The 25,775-nt window shown below is 34.9% G+C and overlaps 1 protein-coding gene across 1 annotated transcript; it reads left to right on the plus strand.

Annotated features, from left to right (window-relative positions):
* Positions 1–13,646: 13,646 nt before the first annotated feature.
* Positions 13,647–18,029, plus strand: LOC131640583 (serine/threonine-protein phosphatase 7 long form homolog). The gene is made up of 3 exons (XM_058910970.1): positions 13,647–16,463; positions 16,550–16,640; positions 16,730–18,029. Exons 1-3 carry the CDS (start codon positions 15,925–15,927, stop codon positions 17,891–17,893), a joined length of 1,794 nt encoding a protein of 597 aa, XP_058766953.1. The 5' UTR covers positions 13,647–15,924; the 3' UTR covers positions 17,894–18,029.
* Positions 18,030–25,775: the final 7,746 nt, after the last annotated feature.

The following is a 25,775-nucleotide window of genomic DNA, read 5'->3' on the forward strand; positions in this document are numbered from 1 at the left end:
TTTTGAGGATTGGTAAAAAGATTTAAGAACAAGTTTAAGTTTAAGTTTGAGAGATTTTAAAGTAATGTAAAATAATTTGACATCAACATCAAAGCTTTATTACTCAATTTGCTTGTTTATGAGTTACTCTTTTTTGATAAAATAGCTCTTGCATATTTTTATGCAACGGAAATTAGTGTATGTTTATTTTTAAAAACAAAACAAGAAATTAGTATGTGTAATAATTTTTCTATGTGTACATTATTTTGTGTCATATGAAAAAGTTTCATGAGAAATTGATCTCAATTATTTGTGTTATTTGTGTTGTAGACCTCTTAGATTACAGTGAGAGAAGTTTTGGAAACATCATCATGCATTAGCATTCTTGAATTATCTTATTTGTAATTGACTATCTCTAGCTTCCACTCAAAATGCTTGACTGTATTGTCTTTGTTGTAAATATGCTTAAAATAGTTCCGCATAATTTTTGAATTAAAAAATTTTCAAGTGGGATAATTCTTACCAATAAAACGTACACAAAAAGCAATTTCTTTCGTTTTATGAAACCATGATACAAGTGACACTTTTTCTTTAACTATAAACTAAATATCTTTTTGCACGTGCAACAAATTTTATTTCCTCTTTGTTTATTATAACGTCCAACAAATAAATAGAGAAATAATAAGAAACAAACATAAAATTAAGTTGCACCCAATAATTTCCAATCCACTGACAACAATGAACAAGAATCACCGAATAGGAATCAAAATCTTCTAGCGCGGTGTATTAAACAACAGTCAACGGTCACAAAAATCACAAGACGACAATGAAATCAAGATAAAAAAGTAGTAACGAAAATGTAACATAGATGACAACTAAAAACTCATAATTGCAAGCAAATATAAGGTTTTGATTTTCAAAGAAACACTTTTGAAAGGCACGTGAGAGAGGAACACAATTTCAAGAGCGATCCAGCAGGGTGTCGCTTTTAGCTAAGATAACAAGGTTTCATATGTTTGATCAAAAACCATATGATAACATGGGTATTTGAAATAATTAATTAAAAATATTAGCGCAGTGAAAAATGTGCGTTGAGAAAATAATGGACTTCAGATGTTGACATTGTGGGCGGTTGAACAACTGAAGAGGAAATGTTGGAACAATTAAGGACACTTTTGGCGACGAGCTCTTTTGAAGAAGAAAAAATAATTAATGGTGAGAGGAAAAAGCTCAAGAGAATTTGGAAACAGGTTTGGGATAACACGAAAGATGCGATGTGTCATCATGGGCTGTTAGCAAAGAGGAACATTTCATGTTATGACATACAAGCGTGAGCTAAGTATGAATTGGGAATAAGGCAGTTGACAGTTGTGTCAGGAAAATTTGGGGAGTTTTGATCACCAACCGAATGTTGGAATGGTAGTATTATGATTGAAATAAGATTCGAATGTGAACATATACAAATCACCGTAATTATGAGATTAAAGGAAAAACTAGGGATTCATGGACGTTGGTGAAGTTATGAAGTTCTCTACATAGATGCTGACTTCACTTGGAAAGAAACGACTTGGATTGTACTCGGCGTATTAGCGTTTACTGTTTTTGAGGATACTCAATAGATGTTTCATGGTAAGTGGGTGTAAAGGAGACTATGTAACATGTTTCGGGAGATTGTGTCTCATTGACGAAATCAAAGTAGCAAGAAATTAAGGAAGCATTTAGTAAACCCTTGAAGCATTTAGTAGACAAGATCCTGTTGAATGAAACAGACGTGTCTTTCCAACATTGATAGTGTGTAAAGTTAATTAGACTCCTATTACAAGGATAGTCGGTCACCATTTCGCGTGAACTCAATGGAATGGGTTGTGACGTGGAGGCGAAAAAGTGAATTTGAAAGTTTGAGCATGGACCTAGGATCCTAGAGGACCTAACGTTTGTGAAGGTGCTATTGTAAGGTTGATTTTGAGTGGTGAGCTAATAGCTTGATGTCTAGCCTTGTGTCTATAGAGTTTGAACTAGTGCGACCTTGTGGGCAGTTGCGATAGGTGCACAAACGTGTTAGTGTTGATTATAGTTAATAACTAGTTGAACTGTTATTCTTACCATAAGTTGCCTTAAGTTTCGAGGACAGGATTATTTTTGGAGAGTAGAAATGTAAGACCTGCATATTTAAATATGATTTATTATAAACTATTTTATTATTAGTATTAAAATATTTTAATCTTATTGTGTTTGAAATATTTGACTCTTTTAAATGACCTTTTATTATCAAGTGATTTTATTGAATTAGTTGATAAAACTTCGATACTATTAGAATTTTAAAATAAGATAAAAATATCTTTTATTACTCTATTATGTGAATTGGTAAAATAAATATTCTCATGTGTGCGAAATTAAATTGATTTATTAATTTATCAAAAAATAAATAGTTACTCGTTTGTTAGAAAATATATTACAAATTTTAACGTATACTAATTTTGAAGGCAATTTCTCATCTCACCCTTGTTATATGGGACGCACCCTTGAATTTCGAAAAATACTTCTGGATGAATTTGGAGATGCATCTCCGATCGCACTCTTGATAAAACAAGCACCAAATTGGTTCAGATATGCATCTCTGAATTCACCCTGGATGATGTCATACCCCAAAATTTACCCGATATGATGCACATCAGTTGATTTATTAAGGGTGTTAAAAATTAGGAGCCATAGGGTTTAATATATCTATTATTGAACTCGTTCTCTTATAAAATGCCCTTATAAATTGGTTAAAATAAAATAGAGGTATGAATAGGAATATCTGGGGAATCCATTTTGTTTTGGGCCTATTTACCACTTGTCCTTTAATCACTTTATTAATTTTTTTAATTTTTATTATCATTTTTTAATTTTATTGTTATCACTAACCTTAAGATTATTAGTATGTTAATATTGATTTAAGTAATTTAATCATTAATATTACTTTAGATATTATTTTTAATTAGTAGTATTAAACTTAATAATCTAATTTGCCATTATCATAAGTGATTAAGGGGTTGGTTAAATGATTAAATGAATTAACTAAGATTATTGGTCTTTTTTGTTGTTGCTGTTTCGTTTGGGCCAAGAAGAAAACAAAAGGTAATGGGCCGGGTCTTGTGCGTATGGACCAGGGGAGTGGACCGGGTCAAACCGACCCGGCCACTATTCATCATCCTCTCCACGCAAACCCTAGCGCCATCCATCTCCAGCGGCGGCCGCCCTTCAAACAACCAACCCTAATTCCTAATTCTTGCCCAAGCCCAAGATCGAATCAAACCTTCAAACGAAATCAGATCCCTTCAATTAACAGATTCGTATCTCAATCTAATCTTAACAAAACTTTAACACAAAGATTTTATTGAATCAATAATAATGTTATACAATCAACTCAGAATGGTAAAGTACGAATCAAATCTAAAACCTAATTGAATCCAATCTAAGTTTTCCTAAAATGAAATCCAAACCTAAATATAAAACCAAAAGAAATTAGAAGGGGGAGGGGGGAAGAAAATTCTGAGGGAAGAGTTCTTGCGCCGCCGCGAACGAATCGTTTGACACTTGGACCTTCATCTTAAATCACCTGCGAATACGAAAGGAGAAGGGGATTAGAAGAAGATTTGGAGCTTACACGTTCAAAAATCAGGAACACAAGGTAAATCGAATTCGTCACTTAGCTTAGAATCTTGTGCTGATTGCATGTGATTATGTTTGGTTGATTTTCTGAAAATGCTAGGGTTAGGATTCTAAGGGCAAAGGTTAGGGTTCATCAATTTGGGGGTTTTCTGGGTTAGGATGTTTGAAGGCGCTGGGTTTAGATGAAGAATCCGGTTGAATATCAACCGGAATTCTGGATTTGCTGGTGGTTCACGGCGGTTCCGAGGGTGGCTGAGGATGTTTTCTGGGCTTTGTAGTTCGTTGGAGAGAGCTTTAGAGAGAGAAGAAGGAGAGAACGAAAAAATAGAGAGAAAAAGGAAAGAAGAAAATGAGAGGGGTCGGGGAAAGTGGGATAGGGAAGTTGTTCTTCCAGCCGTCAGATTAACGCCAAGTGGCTTCACGATAGCCACTTGGTTGGTGTTGAGACCTTGATCTCTTACCTCTGTTCTTACCATACACCCCAACTAAAAACGCATGCAGACCCTTTGATCTGCTCAGGTCTAGATCCAACGCTCCATACCTGCGTACACACCATAGCCCCATGAACCTGCGCCACACTAAATCACACGGAATAGAAACCCATGGGCCAAGCCCAATTACTTTCCACACACCCCCAGAATTGCTGTCCTTCAATAAAATTACACCCCCAGAATTGTTGTCCTTCAATAAAATTACACCCCCTAGGCAAAGAATAAAAAATGGATTTAATTAATTAAATTTGTAGAATTTTTAATTATTGATTGTCTGTTTTCTTTTGGTGATTTAATATAATTTCCTCCTCGAACCGACTAAATCCATTAGTCGCATTAGACGAGGAATAAAAAATTTTATCATTCAATTTAATTGTTAATAACATAATTGGATCTAATTTATTTGAGAATAATAATTTAGTTAACTCTAAATAAATTCTCTCCTCGACCCGACTGAAGCTATCAGTCGCTTTAGACGAGAGATAAAAATATACAAATTAAAATACATTTTAATTTGCTTCCCGCGACGATCAATCTATCGATCTGAGTAATCAGCAATGCCCCGTAATCCGTTAGCTATACTGACCAAACCTATTGGTCACCGCATCTAACGGTGCCAAATCAAATCAGGGTTGTATGCCAAACCTCAAAACACTTTCATCTTTCAAATCAAATTCAAAACTGCGAATAGGCCACTCAAAAAGCCTTTAATCAATTTCAAACCACAAATTCAATCCTAAGGCGTACAACCCTGTGCCTTAACTACGTTGCCTCTGATCCTCCATAAGGAGGTACGTAGGCACTTGGTAACAAGGCAAGTCTTCCCCCCTATAATTTCAATTCATTCTTAAATCTTATTTTTTACCCTTTTCAAGTCATTAGCTATAAACCTCATAATTATTGCCATAAACCTTATCTTTACAATGTTAGCCTTTAGGAAAGGATTGAGGGTGCCTAACACCTTCCCTCAACCTGATTATAATAACTTACCCTGAATCTCATATCTGCGTAGGGTTTCCTATTCGCCCTTCAGAATAGGTGGCGACTCTAAACCTTTCAATTTTAGGGCAGGTTGCTACAGATGAATTCGAAGATGCAAATCTGAAAACACTCTTGAACCCATTTACTACGCACTTTTATTAAAATTGGCGCAGTTGTTGGGGGACTCTCTGTCGATTTTAACCAATATTACAATCGTAAGAAGTGTATTCTCGTGTTCTGGTCCTTGCGTTCCTGCATTTTCGGTCTTACGCGACCTAACGTAAAAAACTCAGTTTTCTGCAAAATCGACTCTGCATCGAAATTCTACCGTGCCATTTCATCAGGAAAAAATCTGGGATCAAAGTGACAAAATATAGGACACCACCCTAAAAACCCTAAATTCCCTATTTTTATATTTTATTTTCCATTTTCATATTTTCGAAAAAATCCAGAAAATTTTGTAAACACTTAATTTGATTTTTAGTTATATTTTTCATTTTTTACCATTTTTTAATCGTTTTTCTATTTTCCAATTGTTTTCCTCGATAGGAAAATTGTTGGTATTCACATATTTGTTGCATTGCTGATGCATGGCTATTAGGTGTTTCTATTTGTATGCATCAAATACTAAGTTAAAAAAACATAACACAGAACCTTTTCAGATATGCATATTCAAACATAGCCTTTTTCGTTAAAAAAATAAAATTTATTCGAATGTGCATATCTGATAAGTGCCAAAATGTCGTTATTTTGAGTATATATTTGTGGCACTTATCGATTCTATTCTTTTGGTTTTTGTAATAAAATCCCTACTTTTGTGTAAATATTCACATAATTGAGTTTTGATTCGTTTTGTGTATATTTTTTAAAGCCCAGATTATTAGTTAATATATTGTTAGTATTAACTTGTTAAATATAAGTTGAGTTTGAAACAATAAAAATCAAGAAATAGAAGTAGTTCAGTTGGTTGGACATGGTTCTTGGATGCCCTATAGTCCCATGTTCGAATCCTAGGTTTGACAAATTTTTAATTGTGTTTTGCTTAATAAAATAGTATACAATATGTCCAGTCAGCCAAACAAGGAAATCAAATGTCCAGTCAGCAAGATTCTACGCGTCCAGTCAGCCAAACATGGAATAGGGGGTGTCTGAAAACAGAATCTTATTTTCTAAGGGGCGAAGACTAAAATTTTTTTTAATAGGGGGAAAATCAAATCTCGCTACTATTGCAGGGGGTGAAAGCCATTTAACCCATTCTTAAATTAGAGTTTTTTTTAAACAATTTTTATGGGGATGTGAGGAGGAAAGGAAAATCAATTGGGTTAGTTGGGATAAGGTTTGTAGATCTATAGTAGATGGTGGGTTGAGAATTCGAAATTTGAGAGCTTTCAATGAAGCCTTATTAGGCAAGTGGGCATGGAAAGTAAAAAAAGAAAAGAGGGGTCTGTGGTTTAAAGTTTTGGTTAATAGATATGGTGAGTGTAATGATGGAGTTGATTCAGGGGGGAGAGAGAGAGTTCGGTTTGGTGGAGGGATATCAATCAAATCGATATAGCCAACCTAAGTCAGCAAGGGGAGTATTCTGTTAGCGAGGTGTACGAAGGTTTAGTGTCGTCTTCTCATAGTAATTCGAATAATCCTTTGGATAATGTGTGGAATAAGACGATTCCTTCAAAAGTGGCGGGGCTGGTTTGGAGAATGCTTCGAGATTAAATTCCAACAATAAACAGTTTAATTAGAAGAAAGGTGATTGACCATAGGATGGGCAGTTATGTCGGAGAGTGGGGGGGGGGGAATCGCTGAATCGGTATCTCATTTGTTTTTCGAGTGCATTGTGTTTGTAGGGTTGTGGAGTCTCATTCTTAGGTGGCTGGGAGTGAAGAAAACTTTGCAGTCCGACGGGTGGCGTCATATGATTCAATTCGAAGGATTACTCTATTGAGACAAAACGACATCGTCTAAGCTGGAAGCTATTTGGTTCGCTTGCGTATGGACTATTTGGAAGGCTAGAAATGAAAAGACGTTCCAAGACAAGGGAATAAATCTAGAAAACATGGCGGAAGAGGTGAAGTTGTTATCATGGAAATGGCTTCATATCAAGTCTGGCTCGATATTAAATAACACTTCGCAATGGTTCACGAATCCTAGAGCTTGTTTGGGTTTTAATGAGGATTGATTGTTGTAGGCGGGTTCAGCCGGATCTTGTTTATTGTTCTGTTGTGGCTCCTTTTACTGCTGTTTCGGAGGCTCATATTCCTGTCTATGATTTATCGTGTTTGTTGAGCTGCTTGGTTCCATTTTGAGCACTCTATTCTAGTCTGGCAACAAGGATGGTTCGGTGAGCATCATTAAGAATGTGATTTTTTTCTATAAAGGATGTTTGCTGTTTGGTTGTATTCTTTGACCGATTTCGAATCTGAATCGGGTGGGCAACAGTAGTGAGGAATTCTTTTTTATTGAGAGTCTGTGTGTTTGTTGTATTTTTTGGTGCTAGTTCTGTTATAGTGGTTGGTGTGGGGCTGCTAGTGGAGTATTTGACTAGTCTGTTTGTATCAGTGGGGTGTAATTTTGTATTTAGTTTTCTGGTGCATATTGTGCCTATTATGATACTGCAATGTACTCCCTCCGGCCTTATTTATAAGCAAAAATTCATTGAGTAAGGAATGTATCTGATCTATTATATATACCAGATACATTCATTACTCAATGAACCTAAAAAAGAAATTTTTGCTTCATATAAATAAGGCCGGAGGGAGTACTTGTTGTACTTTTCTCGTAGCATGTCTCGTGTTGGAGTCTTTTACTTAATATATCATCTTTTAGTTTTTTTTTTTTATAAAAAAACTAGCCTTTTAATGGACTTGTTTAAGTTTTTGGGCCTAAGGGAATTTGGTCCAGTTTTTTTCCCTTAGCACAGACCAAGAAAGTGAGAACAAAGAGTTCCCATTCAATCACTCTTTTCACTTCCACGTGAAACAATTTTTCTTCAGAATAAAATGCTCTCTCTTCTATCCGTGTTCCAAACCCTAGCCGCCGCCACCTCTCTCCTCTTTTCCAAAACAAATAACTAACACCATTTTCTTGCTCATCATCGCACGGCCGTCATAATGAACCGTTTAGATTCTCCGTTCGAAGAACATCACTGTCTTTCTTCGCATTCTCCATCTTCCTTCGTATGTCTTTAATGCGTTACTATGTTTTGAGTCATTGTTGGTTTTGATGTTAACATACTTGTTCTAAATCTTAACTTTTATTTATCCATGCTGAAATTTCTAGATTTCTGAAAATCACTAATTTTTACTTTGTTACATTTGGGTGGTTAAAATCATTTTATTAGCCTCTAACTTTATTTCAATTCGAATCAAAGATGTTGCAAAACATATGGATTTGTATTTACGCAAAAAAATACTTATTATTTTAACTTTGGAAACATAGAAACCTAAACAGCATGTTTTTAATTTGGTTAGAGTTGGAAATTAAATAAGAAATTTGGTTATATTATTGGGAATTAATATTTTTCGGTGGGTGGGTTTTTAAGGTTAAAGGATTTTTAATAGAATATGTAAAAAAAAAAGAATTTTAAAATAGAAATTATTTTCTTCAATTTGAAATTAAATGATGACGTTTTAATTTCTTACACGATTCTTAAGATTAATATGACTTGGAAATAGCACGATTCTTACTTCTTAGAAGTGTTATAGTAGACCATTAGAAGTGTTACAGTAGACCAAGTAGCAGTTCTCATTCCTTAGTGTTTCTTTGCTCCACCTTAACCACTTCTAATTTCAAATAAAAAACCTAATCCATTCAACAAATGTTTGTCGGTGCTGGTGGAGCCATAGCTCATCCACCTCCAGAATGTCCAACCCTAGATTTCTCTGAGCAAGTCTACATCTCATCCCTCCCTCTTCTCAAGATGCTTAAACACGGCAAAGTTTCTTTTTTTAGCCTAATCAAATCACGGTCTATCCAATTTTCAAAATTAAGGTTTCATGAATTCGTTTTAATTTTGTTATATCTTGAATATAATAGGTAGGGTTGGTGCTCCCATGTTGGTTATGGGTTTGATGCTTGGAGAATTCGTGGATGAGATACACCGTCTGTGTGGTTCATAGGTTCATAGTTTGCAATGCCACAGAGTGGAACTGGTGTAAGTGTTGGTGTTAGTGTTGAAACTGTTGATCGTGTTTTTTAGACAAATATGCTCAAACAAACTGGATGGTATTTTGTTTTTTTTTAAAGTTTATTTATTATTTGTTGTTTGTGTATGGTTAAATTTGTGAATATGTTTGTGTTTGTTATTGATTGAATGTGTTTTGCAGACCAAAGATGGTTGTTGGATGGTACTATTTATATCCTGAATTTGGATGTTGGTTGTCTAGGGTTGACATCAATACAGGTTCTACTATAGTCTTTTTGTTTTAAGTCTTGTTTCAGTATATGTTTGGATTGGTGATATATGATGAGTATATGTTTGGATTGGTGATATGTGATGGAGTGAAATAGAGTGGAGTGACCGGTAATCATATTCTATTGTTTAGAATTTTTAAATAATAGATGAAGCGGGATTAAGCATGATGAAATCCACCCCACCCAATTCTTCTATTTTCATTTTGTTCAGTTTGGGTTGTATGCAATTGAATGAACTATATACTTATGTTTCATTCCATGAAGTTATAAAAAAATACCCAAACAATATAATGATATATTTGATCCATTCTGCCCTACTCTACTCAAATCTTTTAAGTTCCATTTTTCTCCTTTGTTCTACTCCATCATTCCAAACATAGCCTAAATTTTCCTATATTTGATCCCTATTAGTTTTGTTTTTAAAGATTTTTGTAATTCTTAATATAAAATGTGTTTATTAATTTAGCATGCATTGATTTACTCTTGTGCAACAAATACACTTATGTGATTCCACTAATATTTCATCGTTTTGATCAATAATCTAATGACTCATCACTTCGATTGAGTTAATATGATTGTATTTTTTGATCAACATTGACTAATATTAATTAATGAATTTGAAAGATAGAACAAATAAATCTTCTAGTAGTCATGTAATTTGACACTATTATTTTTAACATTTACATTATTCTCTAGTTTTCAATTTATTTGATTTACATGTGCGTTTTACACGTTACAAAAAGGACCCATGCCATCTCCCCTTCATTTTTATATGATTGACAATTGTCTTAGTCCGTGCTTCCATTATCTTTCCCTATTGAAAAAATTCATAACTATTTCGAGGCCGCTACTGTAACAAGGTAATTATAATACTTTTAGCGCAACCAGGTAATTATAACATTTTTATTTATCATTTCAATTTGTTTTTTTAGTTTTATTAATTTTTTTTATTATTTTAATTTTGAAAGTTTGATGACAACATCATGGTCGTTTTTTTTAGTATATGACAAATTTTAATTTTTTAAATTATCAATGGCGTAAGCATGGTATTTGTTCAGTAGATTATCAAGGGTCGTTTTTCTAGTATATGACAAATTTTAATTTTTGGAATTATCAGTGGCGCAAGCATGGAACTTGTTCAGGAGAGCATGAAGATCATGAAGATTATAGAGTAAGTTATATTAATAACGTCCTAGGATTGTTCCATATATCTTACCTTATGTTTTCCAGAACAAGTATCATGTCTTAGTCATTGATAGTTCCACAAATTACGATTGGTCATACACCATTGATAGTTCCACCCATCCGACCATCTAACTCGGTAGAAATCTAAAAAAAAATAGTAAAATAAAATAAAATGATAAATAAAAGTGTTATCATTATCTGCTTGTGGTAGAGACCTCTGAATAGTTCTCAATCTATATGAAATCTATACCCAACACGTTCACTAGTTAAAGAAAACATTCATATTTTTATTTGTTTTCCATGTTGTCTGATTTCCAAAACCATATCTTCTAGATGTATTGACATAACCATTGCAACTGTTCACTAGAGTTTTTAATTTTTGTTTCCTTCACCCTATTTTCTGTAAGGGCAAATGTATTTGATTGATTACTATGTTGATGCACAATGACTTCCATTATCCTCTGTCATAAAAATTCATAACTATTTAGAGGTCGGTAGCACTTTTAGAACAACCATGTAATTATAAAATTTTTATTTATCATTTTGTTTTGTTTTTTGGTTTTACTATTTTTTTTATTATTTGTTTTTAGATTTTTTATTATTTTGAGAGTTTGATGGCAACATCATGGCTGTTTTTTAGCAATTGACCAATTTTAATTTTTGAAACTATCGATGGATGAAGCACGATACTTGTTTCAGAGAAAGGTAGCACAGTACTTGTTCCAGAGAAATAATATTCTAGGAATGTTCCACACACCTTACCTTATGTTTTCCAAAACAAGGATTGTATTTTAGTCATTGGTAGTTCCACAAATTACGATTGGTCATACGCCATTGATAGTTCTACAAATTACGATTGGTCATACGCCATTGATAGTTCCAGTCATCCGACCCTCTAACTCATAAAAATCTAAAAAAAAATAGTAAAATAAAATGATAAATAAAGTGTTATCATTATCCGAGTCGGGTACCTAAAGGCGACGAGAATTTAATTTGTCAACTCCACATTTTATTTTGACACCCCACATTTGGAATATAAATACCAAGATAATGCGATCATTGTTGTTAGTACCAGTTAGGGTTATGCTAGGTTCCTTTTGTTTTCCTCTCTTTCCAAAATGTCTTTCGATATAACGATGCATAGAAAATCTAAAAGCTACAAGGATTAAAGAAAATCTAGAGAATGTAAGTTTGGCTCAAGGGAGTTTACCAACCAACGTGGTTGAGTGTGCACAAGTTTTTGTCCATTTCTCTAACTTGTTTTCGCTAAATTTCATTGTTAAATTTTGAATTTTGAAACTTTTTTTTTATTTATAGTTGTTTTAATTTATAGTTTTGTTGCATAGAAGTTTTAATAACTTCGTGTCATGTTCTAATGGAAAATTAGAGTCCAAGCTTGCAAGTGATGGCTGTAAAAGAAAGGTAGTCCGTGCAACAATCTTTCAATTATAAGGTACACAATTTTATTTATTTTAGGGAGGGATGGGGGCAATTAAACTTAGTTCTTTATGTTGAGATGTGTTATGAGAGTAACTGAAAGATTTGGTGAGTGGATTTAACGGATGCTAAATAAAATATTGTTGGGTTATCTTAGTAGGCAATATATATAATAAGAAAACTGGACGGGAAAATAGGCCTACCAGTAGTACAAATATATCATTAGTTAGTTGGAAAGAAAGGACTTATTCCCTACTCATAAAACTAGTTTTGTTGCATAGAGTTTGTATATTGAAAAAGCATAAGTATGTTTTTACTAAGAATGGAGTGGAGTGGAGTGGTGCAACCATGGTTTTAAATTGCGGTCCGCAACCGCAATTGCAGCCGCAACATTGCTGATGCGGTAGCCTCCGCATCCGCATCGGGCCGCAATTGCGGTGTGATTTGTAATCACACGTCCAATAATACTAGAATTCGATTCAAACACCTTAAGCCATGTTTCTTCACATATTTTCATCATTATTCAACATTTGAGAACCCATAAACTCAATTTACATGTGATTTATAACGTAAAATATTAACATTAAGTGTTTTTTAATGGTGTATTTCAAATATTTCCTTATTTAAATTCACGCCGCAACGGCCGCAATGCGCATCGCAACAACCGCATTGGCCGCAATCGCAACACCCGCAACCGCATCCGCGACCGCAACCGCAATTTAAAACCATGGGTGCAACTTAGAAAAAAGAAAGAAAATTACTGAGGTTTTGCCGTAAACAAATTTGCCATAAACAAATTTGTAAAACAGTTCCTGTTGTGTCAATTTTGGTACATCAATTTCACCTAATTGTTAATGTTCATATATTATATATATTTTTATCAATACTAGCTAGGGATGTACACATCCCATGCCTTTAACTTCTATAAAGTAGTTGTCACCATAAGTTGAATTAGGTTAGCGTACAGGAAAAGCAAACCTGTCCTCAATTTTTAGCACAATATGTACAAACTGCTGCCTTGCCTTGGTAATGGTTGTTTGGTTGTTGTTAGCTGTACTAACATTTAACTCGACCATGCACTTACATGTTTTTAGCTTTTGCTTTGAGATTTTTGTATTATCATATTTGACATCTAACATTGTTCTTATGCAGACAATAGAGTTATGAATTTGGCCAAGAGTGTGAATTCTTTCAAACATACTCAGTAGTGTATAATCTAAAAAAGTGTTACGATATATATGTATGGCATTCAAATGGGAATTTTTTTTTTGAATAACTATTTTTTTAAAAAAAATTCCAAAAATAACTAGGTTTTCAAAAAAATTACACAAATGTTACTTTTTTGCTAAAAACAACACGTTGTCGCCAGGGGGGGTGGCGACAACAATGGGCCATAAGTGTACTCGCCAGTGGGCCTGGCGCCTACGTGTGTGTTTTAGGTGTTGTCGCCACCCCCCCTGGCGACAACACCCCCCCCCCCCCCTTATTTTTTTTTTCTTTTTTTTTTTTTGTAATTTTTTTCTTTAACATAATTTTTCTTAAATTTTTTTTAGTATTTTTTTTTAATAACTACAATTTTTTAATATTATTTTTTAGTATTTTTTTTTAACAACAATTTTTCAATAATTTTTTTATATTGTTTTTTTTATCTATCTTGTTAAAATTATTTTTGGAAGTTGGTGGTGGATTCATTATTTTGAAAGTTGGACATTCGTTAAAATAATTATATATTAAAATATAATAACGATACATTGACGATACAAATACATTAAAATTAAAGACATTTCAAAATACATTAACGATACAAATACATTATAATTAAAAACATTACAAAATACATTCACGATACAAATAAAAATCTTATTGCGCGCCACGTGGACCATGGTACGATCCACATTGAGGTTGCCTAATGGGTCGTGTAGACGGGTCACGAGTTGGTAATGCCCCCCTATTCCTGCGACAACGCCCCCCTCTATTTGGTTTGTCTTGTGCCAGAGTCGACGGCCCCTCAATGAAACCTGGGTCTTCAACATCTTGACCTATAGAATTCCCTCCATAGGATAGGCGGGTGCCCGCGGCGCTGTCGAAGCTTTGTCTAGGCGGGTTGAAATTCCTCTTAGTGGGTGCGGCCTGGAAGTTTTGGAAGTTGGTGGTGGATCCGGTTTGGTTAAAATACAATGGTTGTGGCGGTGTGTTGAGGTCAAATTGTTGGTTGGGGTACTGTGATGTGTTGGTCGAATATGGTGTATTGCGGGTATTCTTCTTCTATGCCCATGTCGGGGGTCATTGGTGGTGATCTTGAAGAGCTCCCCGCATGGAATTCTTTGAAATGTGATCTAGAAGAGCTCCCTACATGGAATTGTTGATTTTGTGGTTGAGTTTGGGATGGAAAAAACTGGTGGAGTTGTTGGGAATGTTGTTGGTAAAACGGTGTTTGTGGTTGCATTGGTTGTTGGTGGTAACTTTGTTGTTGTTGTTGTTGGTGTTGTTGTGGGTAATGTTGTTGGTGGTAATTTGGTGGTGGTTGTTGTTGTCCTCCAAAATATGGAGGTTGTGCTCGCGGGTCAGCTAAATAGAAAGGGGCAGACACAATCATTTCAGGATTTGTGACCGATTTGTACCAGTTTACATAGTCAATAGTTGGCTTCATTTCTCCCGGCGCCACAGGAAATTCTAGAACCGTTTTTGATCGACGAGCCCATATTTTACGCTGATCTATAGCAAACGACTTGTAATTTTCAACGTACCACTGTTCGCTAACCTTCGCAAGATGCCAACGTCCCAAACAGTCAGGCTCAGCTGGGTCAGGGATACCTTGATCCATGCCGAATTGGAGCTTGACACGGTCACTCGGGTGCATCTCCACAGTGGTGAACCGTATGATGGGTGATTTTGCTGTCCAAATAACCGCCTCGTCAAGGTCGGGTACGTGGTCCTATTCCAAGTAAGGACGCCAAATAAACTGCAAAGCAAATAATATTAATTTCAAAATATAGAAGATAGTTATATATTCTTAACCCCCATTGGAATTTCCAGAGAATTGTTAGAGCCATCAACACTGGGTTTCGTCAACTAGATGGTCCGACCAGAAAAGTTAAACAGATAGATTACCGTTGTCCATACATTACGTTGACGGATAATAATCCAGAAGGCACCTACATGTATTATTGGGACCGTGTGAAAGACGATGTGGACGTGGATCTAATGTTTTGGACACACAGTGGAGAGGTTAACCGAGGCGTTGAAGATCCACTTGTTCTTGCAGTGATACTCGAGTAGTTTAGATTAAGTGTTGCAATGATCGAGCGTGTACTACAAGTTGTTATGTGTTATTTTCTTAGATGTTTTAGTTTCTGTGTTGGTTATTGGCAATGTACCTTTTTAATTAATGAATGAATTAATGTTTTCCATAATATATATATCTGCGCTAATTTAATATAAAATCCTCAAAATATATTATAATCATATGTTTTAAATGAATTAAAAATTATGATAAATCACTGCATGCAATAATTTAAAATAAACATGACAAGACGAGACACTGCAGGGAATCTCGTCCCCACCACAGACATGACGGGACAAGACACTGCAGGGAATCTCGTCCCCACCACAGACATGACGGGACAAGACACTGCAGGGAATCTCGTCCCCACCACAGACATGACGGGACAAGACACTGCAGGGAATCTCGTCCCCACCACAGACTTGACGGGACAAGACACTGCAGGGAATCTCGTCCCCACCACAGACTTGACGGGACAAGACACTGCAGGGAATCTCGTCCCCAATGGGTGAATGTACCTTCACTCTAGAGGACGTGTACATGTTATTGGGTCTCAAAACAAATGGAAAGGCAGTGTATGGAAATGTCCAACAACCAAACGCCCTATGCGTCGAATTGTTGGGTGTGGATTTAATAGAGGGTGAGGGGCAACAAAGGGGTAGGGGCCAAGGTATAAAGCTTGCTGGCCTTCAGCTAGCTTATGCTGGGCTTCTATTGGATCAGTTTTCTGACGAAGAAACTATACTGCAGAAAACTAGGATGTATATTATGTTGTTGTTTGGTAAGTTTCTATTTCCCGAAGGCACGGGAAATAGTGTTAATTTTATGTACTTGTGTTTACTTGGGGACATTGATGCAATAAAGACATATAGTTGGGGTTCGGCTGTGTTGGCATACCTATATAGTTCCTTGTGCAAATGTGCAAAAAAGGATAGTTGTACATTTAGTGGATGTGCATTCTTGCTACAAGCATGGGCATGGTGGAGAATGCCGGTATTGGCCCCTGCAAATCCAAACAGTTACGCCTTCCCTTACGCTTCAAGGTAACTTTTGGATCTTATTTTAATTATTGCTTTTTATTCTATTATTATTTGTAACTATATTGATTTATATCTTTTAATGTGTTTAGGTTCAATGCACTCGGAATGGATTGGTCCAAAACGCCTGATTCCAAAATCATTATCTACCGCCAAATATTAGATCGACTAGGACCCCAAGATGTAATACCTCTAAAAATGTCCATTTTCTAAATATATTTTTAAAAATAACTATCTTCTATATTTTGAAATTAATATTATTTGCTTTGCAGTTTATTTGGCGTCCTTACTTGGAATTGGACCACGTACCCGACCTTGACGAGGCGGCTATTTGGACAGCAAAATCACCCATCATACGGTTCACCACTGTGGAGATGCACCCGAGTGACCGTGTCAAGCTCCAATTCGGCATGCATCAAGGTATCCCTGACCCACCTGAGCCTGACTGTTTGGGACGTTGGCATCTTGCGAAGGTTAGCGAACAGTGGTACGTTGAAAATTACAAGTCGTTTGCTATAGATCAACGTAAAATATGGGCTCGTCGATCAAAAACGGTTCTAGAATTTCCTGTGGCGCCGGGAGAAATGAAGCCAACTGTTGACTATGTAAACTGGTACAAATCGGTCACAAATCCTGAAATGATTGTGTCTGCCCCTTTCTATTTAGCTGACCCGCGAGCACAACCTCCATATTTTGGAGGACAACAACAACCACCACCAAATTACCACCAACAACAACAACAACCACCGCCACCAAATTACCAACAACAACAACAACCACCACCAAATTACCAACAACAACATTACCCACAACAACACCAACAACAACAAAGTTACCACCAACAACCAATGCAACCACAAACACCTTTTTACCAACAACATTCCCAACAACTCCACCAGTTTTTTCCATCCCAAACTCAACCACAAAATCAACAATTCCATGTAGGGAGCTCTTCTAGATCACATTTCCAAGAATTCCATGCGGGGAGCTCTTCAAGATCACCACCAATGACCCCCGACATGGGCATAGAAGAAGAATACCCGCAATACACCACATTCGACCAACACACATCACAGTACCCCAACCAACAATTTGACCTCAACACACCGCCACAACCATTGTATTTTAACCAAACCGGATCCACCACCAACTTCCAAAACTTCCAGGCCGCACCCACTAGGAGGAATTTCAACCCGCCTAGACAAAGCTTCGACAGCGCCGCGGGCACCCGCCTATCCTATGGAGGGAATTCTATAGGTCAAGATGTTGAAGACCCAGGTTTCATTGAGGGGCCGTCGACTCTGGCACAAGACGAACCAAATAGAGGGGGGCGTCGTCGCAGGAATAGGGGGGCATTACCAACTCGTGACCCGTCTACACGACCCATTAGGCAACCTCAATGTGGATCGTACCATGGTCCACGTGGCGCGCAATAAGATTTTTATTTGTATCGTGAATGTATTTTGTAATGTTTTTAATTATAATGTATTTGTATCGTTAATGTATTTTGAAATGTCTTTAATTTTAATGTATTTGTATCGTCAATGTATCGTTATTGTATTTTAATATATAATTATTTTAACGAATGTCCAACTTTCAAAATAATGAATCCACCACCAACTTCCAAAAATAATTTTAACAAGATAGATAAAAAAAACAATATAAAAAAATTATTGAAAAATTGTTGTTAAAAAAAATACTAAAAAAAATACTAAAAAATAATATTAAAAAATTGTAGTTATTAAAAAAAAATACTAAAAAAAATTTAAGAGAAATTATGGTAAAGAAAAAAAATTACAAAAAAAAAAAAAGAAAAAAAAAATAAGGGGGGGGGGGGGGGGGTTGTCGCCGGGGGGGGTGGCGACAACACCTAAAACACACACGTAGGCGCCAGGCCCACTGGCGAGTACACTTATGGCCCATTGTTGTCGCCACCCCCCCCTGGCGACAACGTGTTGTTTTTAGCAAAAAAGTGACATTTGTGTAATTTTTTTGAAAACCTAGTTATTTTTGGAATTTTTTTTAAAAAAATGGTTATTCAAAAAAAAAATTCCTTTTTTTTATAAATTTTATGGGTTACAACACAAAAAAGATTACCAAAAAAATAATGGATTCATGATACATATTGAAAGAAATTACCAAATATTACCATGGAAAAAATATTTGGAACCAATAAAATTTACAAACATTTAAGAGAAAATAATACTGAAAACATTAATATTGAAAGTAAAAAATTACCGAAAATATAATACCATGGAAAAAAAAAATTATTTAAAAAATCCATGTTGAAATAATATTTGAAAAATATAACATAAAAAAAATTTAGAAGAAATTATGTTAAAGAAAAAAAATTACAAAAAAAAAAGAAAAAAAAAATAGGGGGGGGGTGTTGTCGCCAGGGGGGGGTGGCGACAACACCTAAAACATACACGTAGGCGCCAAGTCCACTGGCGAGTACACTTATGGCCCATTGTTGTCGCCACCCCCCCTGGCGACAACGTGTTGTTTTTAGCAAAAAAGTGACATTTGTGTAATTTTTTTGAAAACCTAGTTATTTTTGGAATTTTTTTTAAAATAATGGTTATTCAAAAAAAAAATTCTTCAAATGAAATGGTTTATATTCAATACATATTGGAGTGTACAAACCTACTGAATTAGAATTTTAACAAAAGAAGTGAGTTTTTTTCATTAATTATCGTGTAAACATATTAAATAAAGTAATAGTACAATGTTGTAATATGGTTAGATTGTATGTATAAATTACCAGTGTTGAAATAAATAAAACACATTTTTTTAATTTGAGTTTAGGGTCAGATAATGAACCAAATCAATTTAAAAATAGTTCGGAATTCAGTTTGACAATTAAATCGCTGAACTAAGTTCATGAACTAAATGAGTTAAATATGAGCAAAAAATTAAGTTTGTTAACTAAATAAATTGAATTTAAACTGTAAATAGTTCGACTCGTTAGGTTTATGAGTCAACTCAATTGACGCCGTCTCTTGTGTGCTATGCACATAGGTCTCTCACGTGAGACACCTTTTTTTGGGTTTCAAATCAATCACAGCCGTTGGATATGAGGTGCACCACTGTTATCATAGATCTCTCCACACCCAATAAATATGTCATTAATATTTATCAATTTCCTCTCATTTATTTCATTTATCCATAATTAAACTTTATCAATTTCCTCTCATTTATTTCATTTATCATTTATTTCATTTCTTCATCATTTAATTCATTTATCACCGTTTGTTATTTTTTCTGGTGTTAATCACCATAACTAGACGATTATATTTGCTATTGCCATTGTATCAAATGAGGTTGAAGGGACATGTATGGTTGCTGGGACGGTAAGACACCAATATCTGTAATAATAGTCGATGATGTTGCTATGAGAAATGCAATCAAGAAATTTTTTCCCAACAGTTATCATATGTTATGTGCATGACATCTCCTACGAAATGTAATATCCAACATTGGCAATCCCAATTTCATCCCTGACTTCAAAAGATGCATGCTCAGGGATCACGATGTATGGAAATTTGAGAATTTGTGGAATGAAATGGTAGAAAGGTTTGGTTTAGAAGAGAACAATTGGATCCATGAGTTGTACCAGAAAAGAAAGATGTGGGCAACAACTCTTATTCGGGGAAATTTCTTTGCAGGAATAAGAACGACGTCGTGGTGTGAACAATTTCATAGCCATATGGGTCAGTTTGTACACTCGAAGATGAATATGACTAATTTTGTTAAGCAATTCCACAGGTGCATGACATATTTTCGCTTTAGAGAGGTTCAAGCTGATTTTGATTCCCAATATGGACAGGCAGTGTTGCACACCAATCTTAGGGCGCTTGGGAGGTCAGCTTCAAAGCAATGGACCAAAGAGATATTCGAGATGTAAAAAAGGTATCGCTAATATTTGTATTAGATACTCAAGATATGGTATCCTTTACCATTTATGCAGTGACAACATTTTGAGCCCAAGGGAATGGATGGCGTGTTTCCCACTATCCATCAAATAACGAGTTCAGATGCTCATGTCTTAGAATAAAATCTATTGGGATTTCATATGAGCACATTGTTTCTATCATGGTTTATATTGATATTGTTGATTTTCCTAAGGCTCTTGTGTTGAATCGTTGGTCATTATTTGCGAAGGAGTCTATCAGTGGAAGTTATCAAGATGGTTCACACTACTAGGATTCACATTTGGTGGCTAGGCATGCTAATTTGGCGAATCTTAGTAAGGAGGTTGCTGACTTGTCGTATATGGATGTTGATGATTACAAAAAATATTTGGAATATTTGACTAATGAACTCAGCAGGCTTAAATTGAAGTACGACAATGAAGATGTTCCACATAATGTACATGTTCCAAATAATGTTCATGTTGCAGAGGGCTTGGAAAATATACTTAACCCTTCATGTTCAAAAAGCAAGGGTTGTCAATCAGTGATTGTTGGTACATCGGGGAGACGCAAGCGGACAGAGACATGTGGGATATGCGGTGCAACTAGTCACAACAAAAGATGTTGTCCTACTCTTGGAGCAGATGTAGAGCATCCTCAAGATAGTTCTTTATAATCAACATCTATACGCTTAAGCAATGACATAGTATTTTCAAATTGAAAGTCGGTGAAGTGATGAAGCGATGCCTCCCACTGTATTTGTGCAGTTGTCAATTGTTTACAGGTGTAATTTATTTAGCTAAGTTTGCAGGGCTGATGTGAGGATTTTGGGACTAGGGGTATTAACATGTACGAGATTTGTATTGTCAATGTTGATGGTCCTTGTTGGATACTGTTACATATTTGTAGTAGAATTGGGATGTTAGGGGTGATTCACATAGGTCTTGTACTGGTATTGGATTATTTATGAAGCTATTTTGTAATTGGCATTGTGCCTTATTCCTTTGTGGAAATATAATTGGCATTTGTACTGGTTTTGTTATTTTGGATGTTGTTTTGTAATTGGCATTGTGCCTTGTTCATTGTTTATTGTACAAGGTTGTATAGTCTTCCTTATAAATACCATATGAATGGTGTAATTCAACACGATTTGTTTCATAAATTAATCAACAATGTTCTAATTATTGCTTAAATATATTAGATATTCATATTGTATTATTGTTGATAAAAAGACAGTGCAGAATCTTGTAGCAAAAGAACCATTATGAAATTGAGAATAATAGCATTATTTTCCAATCCAAGTTGCATATCAACATAACAACTAGAGGCCCACCAAGCTACTTTGAAATTAAAAAAATGAGTAGAAAGTAAAAAATTAAGGGAAGAGAGATAACACCAAATATTTATAGATGTTCAGTCTTAAAGAAATGACATACTTCTCTCCCTAAGAATTGATCTTAAGAGTATCAAATCATGCTTCAGAAATTTTAGAATGTTAAGCCCACGAACCCCCTTACACAAGGAAATTGAAGTTTCAGGTTAACTTCTAACCAAACAGCAAACAATGGAATAAAGAGATTAGTCTTCATGCCAAACAACAAATAGAGCTTCAAGCAGTTAGTCTCTAAGCCAAACAGATATTTTATACGAAATTATCTCGAACCAAGATGGAGTTTTGAATTGGTTATCCTCCGAGCAGAAACGAGGTTTTATACCAAGCAGACCACAAAATGAACCGAGATTTTATACCAGGATGATTTTGCACCAACTGAGCTTTTATACTAGGCTGAGCTCAAGAATAAATATGAATATTTTTCACTGGTTATCTTCACTAACCCAGAAGGAGAGCTTTTCCTCAAGTGGCGGAGCTCACAAACCAAATGGAGACTAACACTAATCCCCCAAAGAGAGCTTTTAACATCTTTAGCTCCAAACCCAAACAAACACTTCCTAAGGAAGAATAATTCACTCAAGAGAAAAAAAGAACCCTTGGTGAATTTACAATAATACCCATTTCAGAACAACTTTGTCACTAAGCTGAAGAACATGTCTCAATAAGCTATGACTAAACTTATGTGAGAGAAAGAAAAAAATATTTTAGAGAGAGATTGAGAGAGGGAGGGAGAGGAAAGTGAAGTGATATATCAAATTTTATAGATGATAAGAAATGAAGGGGAATTCCTGTATTTATAGGTCAGATGATAGCTCATAAAATGAAACAATCCATGGGAAAATTAACTCACGTAATCGATTCGGTCATAAGTCTAATCGATAAGGTACCACAAATAATCGATTGTTTGATCCCAATTTAAAAGGTTTTGATAGAGAGATGTTATAATTCATTAAAACAATGTTATAATTGATTATAGACTTGTTTTCCCCTTATCTAATCGATTATGTATTTGGTCTAATTAGTTGGGCAGTTTAAAAGTCGCCTTAATCAATTTGACAATTTTGAAATCATCTGGTTTTGCTTCAAAAAAAATTGGGTGATTTTATTTGAAAAATAGAGGTTTCAAAAACAATTTTAGTGAGTGTGTGATTTATCCATACTACATTACGAAAATGCTCTTGTGTTTTTACAAAACATTAATCATTCATACACGATCAGGCAAACTTTCACACTTCCTCTCTTTCATCATCGAAAGCTTCAAGTTCTTTGTCATATATACCAATCATATGAGAACTTCATTTGAATATTCTCGTGAATGAGGCTTGAGATATCTTCAATTTAGATGCCATCATCAAAGGATGTCACTAGTGGACATAAAACTATCTTGTGCATCTTTGACCGCTTGAACTTGAACCAACTTTAGTGATTGCTTGTCTTTATACCTTGTTATCAGGTCTAAGAACGTCTTTCTTATCTATGAGGTTTAATCACTTTATACCTGCAAGCACATAGTTCCACATGATTTTCTCGTAAACTTTGATATCATTATAAAAGTTTCAATCTAAACATGAGATAGAAGCTTTGTGTAAGAATTTTGTGGTTTAGACATATGATAAAATCTCTTTTGTTAATGGAACTCTTAAGGGGAAATCAATGCGGACTAGATTATGGCGCATGGCTTAAGGTCGAACTAGTATGATATTCGCTTCCTCTCTTTTCTTAAAATCAATTAAGTAAAATAAAACTTTTCTTTAAAGGTTAAAATATATTTTATCATCTCTCTCTCTCTCTCTCTCTCTGTGTTACTTGATCAACATTGTCGACTTGTTATCTTCCCATGAAAAGCTAGAAAAGTTTGGAGTCTTCTAACCTCTGGGCATAAACCCCTATCTATTTGATCTCTCAAGATATGAATTCCTATACATATGATTATATATGGGCTTAATTTGAATCCCAAAAATACATTTTGAATGTATCACCTATGAGGTTGATATTCAACAATTGTTGTCCAAGAGGTTTAGCCTTGGCTGAAGTTGGTTGTCACAACATATTGTTTGGGAGGTTTCAAAAACCCTATTGAAAAAGGATCTAAGGTGGGGGATTTACCCATGGATTTTCTTAATTCACCCACATTGTTTCTTGTTGAATTTTTAAATATCACCAATGTATCACACTGGTAAAGTGAATTTATGATCCATGAAAATTTACCAATATAACTAACAAAAGATTGAGGTGTCATCAAACTTACCAAGGGCAATAGTCGTACATAAAGTCATTGCTGGTATGTTGTATAATTAATTGATACAAGTGGAAAACTTGTCCATGCTTGCAGAATTGAATAGTTACCTATTGGTCTTTGATTTTTTACTACTAGCCTGATGGCGTGTCAACCAACATATGACATGTATGCATGCATAATAATATCATAAGGCGATATATATTCATCTCACAACCATTTTCTTGATCACATCATCTAGAAAATATATATTCATCCTCTTTAAATTTTCTTTATCACCTGAAAACACATTTATGCAATCATATCTTATCTCAATCTTTTTCTTCCAAAATTTACCAAAATATTTTTTTGATGGGCCAGCCCGAAACCCGTTTGGCCCCGCCCGGCCCAGTCCATGAAAAACATAGGCTCGATGAGCTGGCCCAAAAAGACAGGGTTGTGTTTTTCTAAGGCATTTTGCGGCTCTGCCCACACTAAATTGTTGAGCTTATGGGACGACTCGATGGGCCGAGCCCATTTTGACAGCTCTAGTGACCACTCTATCACCCAAATGGATTCATTTGATCTCTAAGTCCATAACTTGTTGAACCTTGTTTTGAATCATATGTCTTATAATATGATTAAGTAATTGAGAGAACTGATACCTGATATATTGTATCCCTATGTCTAATTGTTTTCTGGCGAAAAACAGTCATTACCATTGGATTCTTTGGTGGAGCAATTGTGGCAGCTCTATAAGCATTTTGAAGAAGTACAGTTATTGGCATTCCAAGTGATTGTGAAGGTTTGTGCGGTTGTTGTTGACCTGAACCCCCTTCTCCCTTGGATGATGGTGATTGTTGACCCACATTTATCAGATTATTTATAGACTGCAAGTTCATACGTCAAACACACTCATAACTAGGGGTGGACAACGATTCGGTTCGGATTCAGGCCCAAACCACTGAACCAAACCAATCCACGGGTGAGATAATTAGGCCCAACTTCCGATCGTTTTTCTCTTTGGTTTTTTCGGGTTCGATTTAAAATGGTTCGGTTTGTAGCATCGGTTTTTTCGATTAATTTTATTGGATCAATTTGATTTTTAAGCCCAAAATAAAGTCAATAAATTCTATTTTTCAGGTTAACTTAACTCAATTGTTGGGCCGGTTTGTATTTCTAGCCCAATTAAATTCATTTTTCCCATTTTAAAATGTATAACTATATTATCTTCACTTAACTACCATATTAAAAATTTAAATTATTATATTTCATTTTTACATTAAAAAATATAAAATTATCTAACCTAAATCTTTACTAAAATTATTTTAATTAAAACATTAAAAAATATAATAAAAACCCAATATAAAGTGTTTCACATATATTATTATTACAACTTAAATAGACATTTAAACTGAATATCGATCCTTCTGTGACATAAAATGTGATATGTCCATACTTCCTCCATGTCATCCTTAAGATACCTTCATATTTATGTAATACCTGTCAAACATTTAAAAACAGTAATAATAGTCAACCAACAAAAATAATAAATTTAGGGTTAATGAACTTTTTCGTCCCTTTAAATATTTCAAATTTTGTTTTTAGTCCCTCCAAAATTTTCTTTCAAGAAATTGTCCCTTCAAAATTTTTCTTCCGAACTATTGGTCCCTAACGTCAAATTTCGTAGCTAATTAGTGGCTAAAGTCGTAGCTAATCTTTAGCAAATTTGACGTTAGGGACCAATAGTTTAGACGAAAAATTTTGAAGGGACGATTTCTTAAAGGAAAATTTTG

Source organism: Vicia villosa, unplaced genomic scaffold (genome assembly GCF_029867415.1).
Source record: "Vicia villosa cultivar HV-30 ecotype Madison, WI unplaced genomic scaffold, Vvil1.0 ctg.003209F_1_1, whole genome shotgun sequence".
Lineage (NCBI taxonomy): Eukaryota > Viridiplantae > Streptophyta > Magnoliopsida > Fabales > Fabaceae > Vicia > Vicia villosa.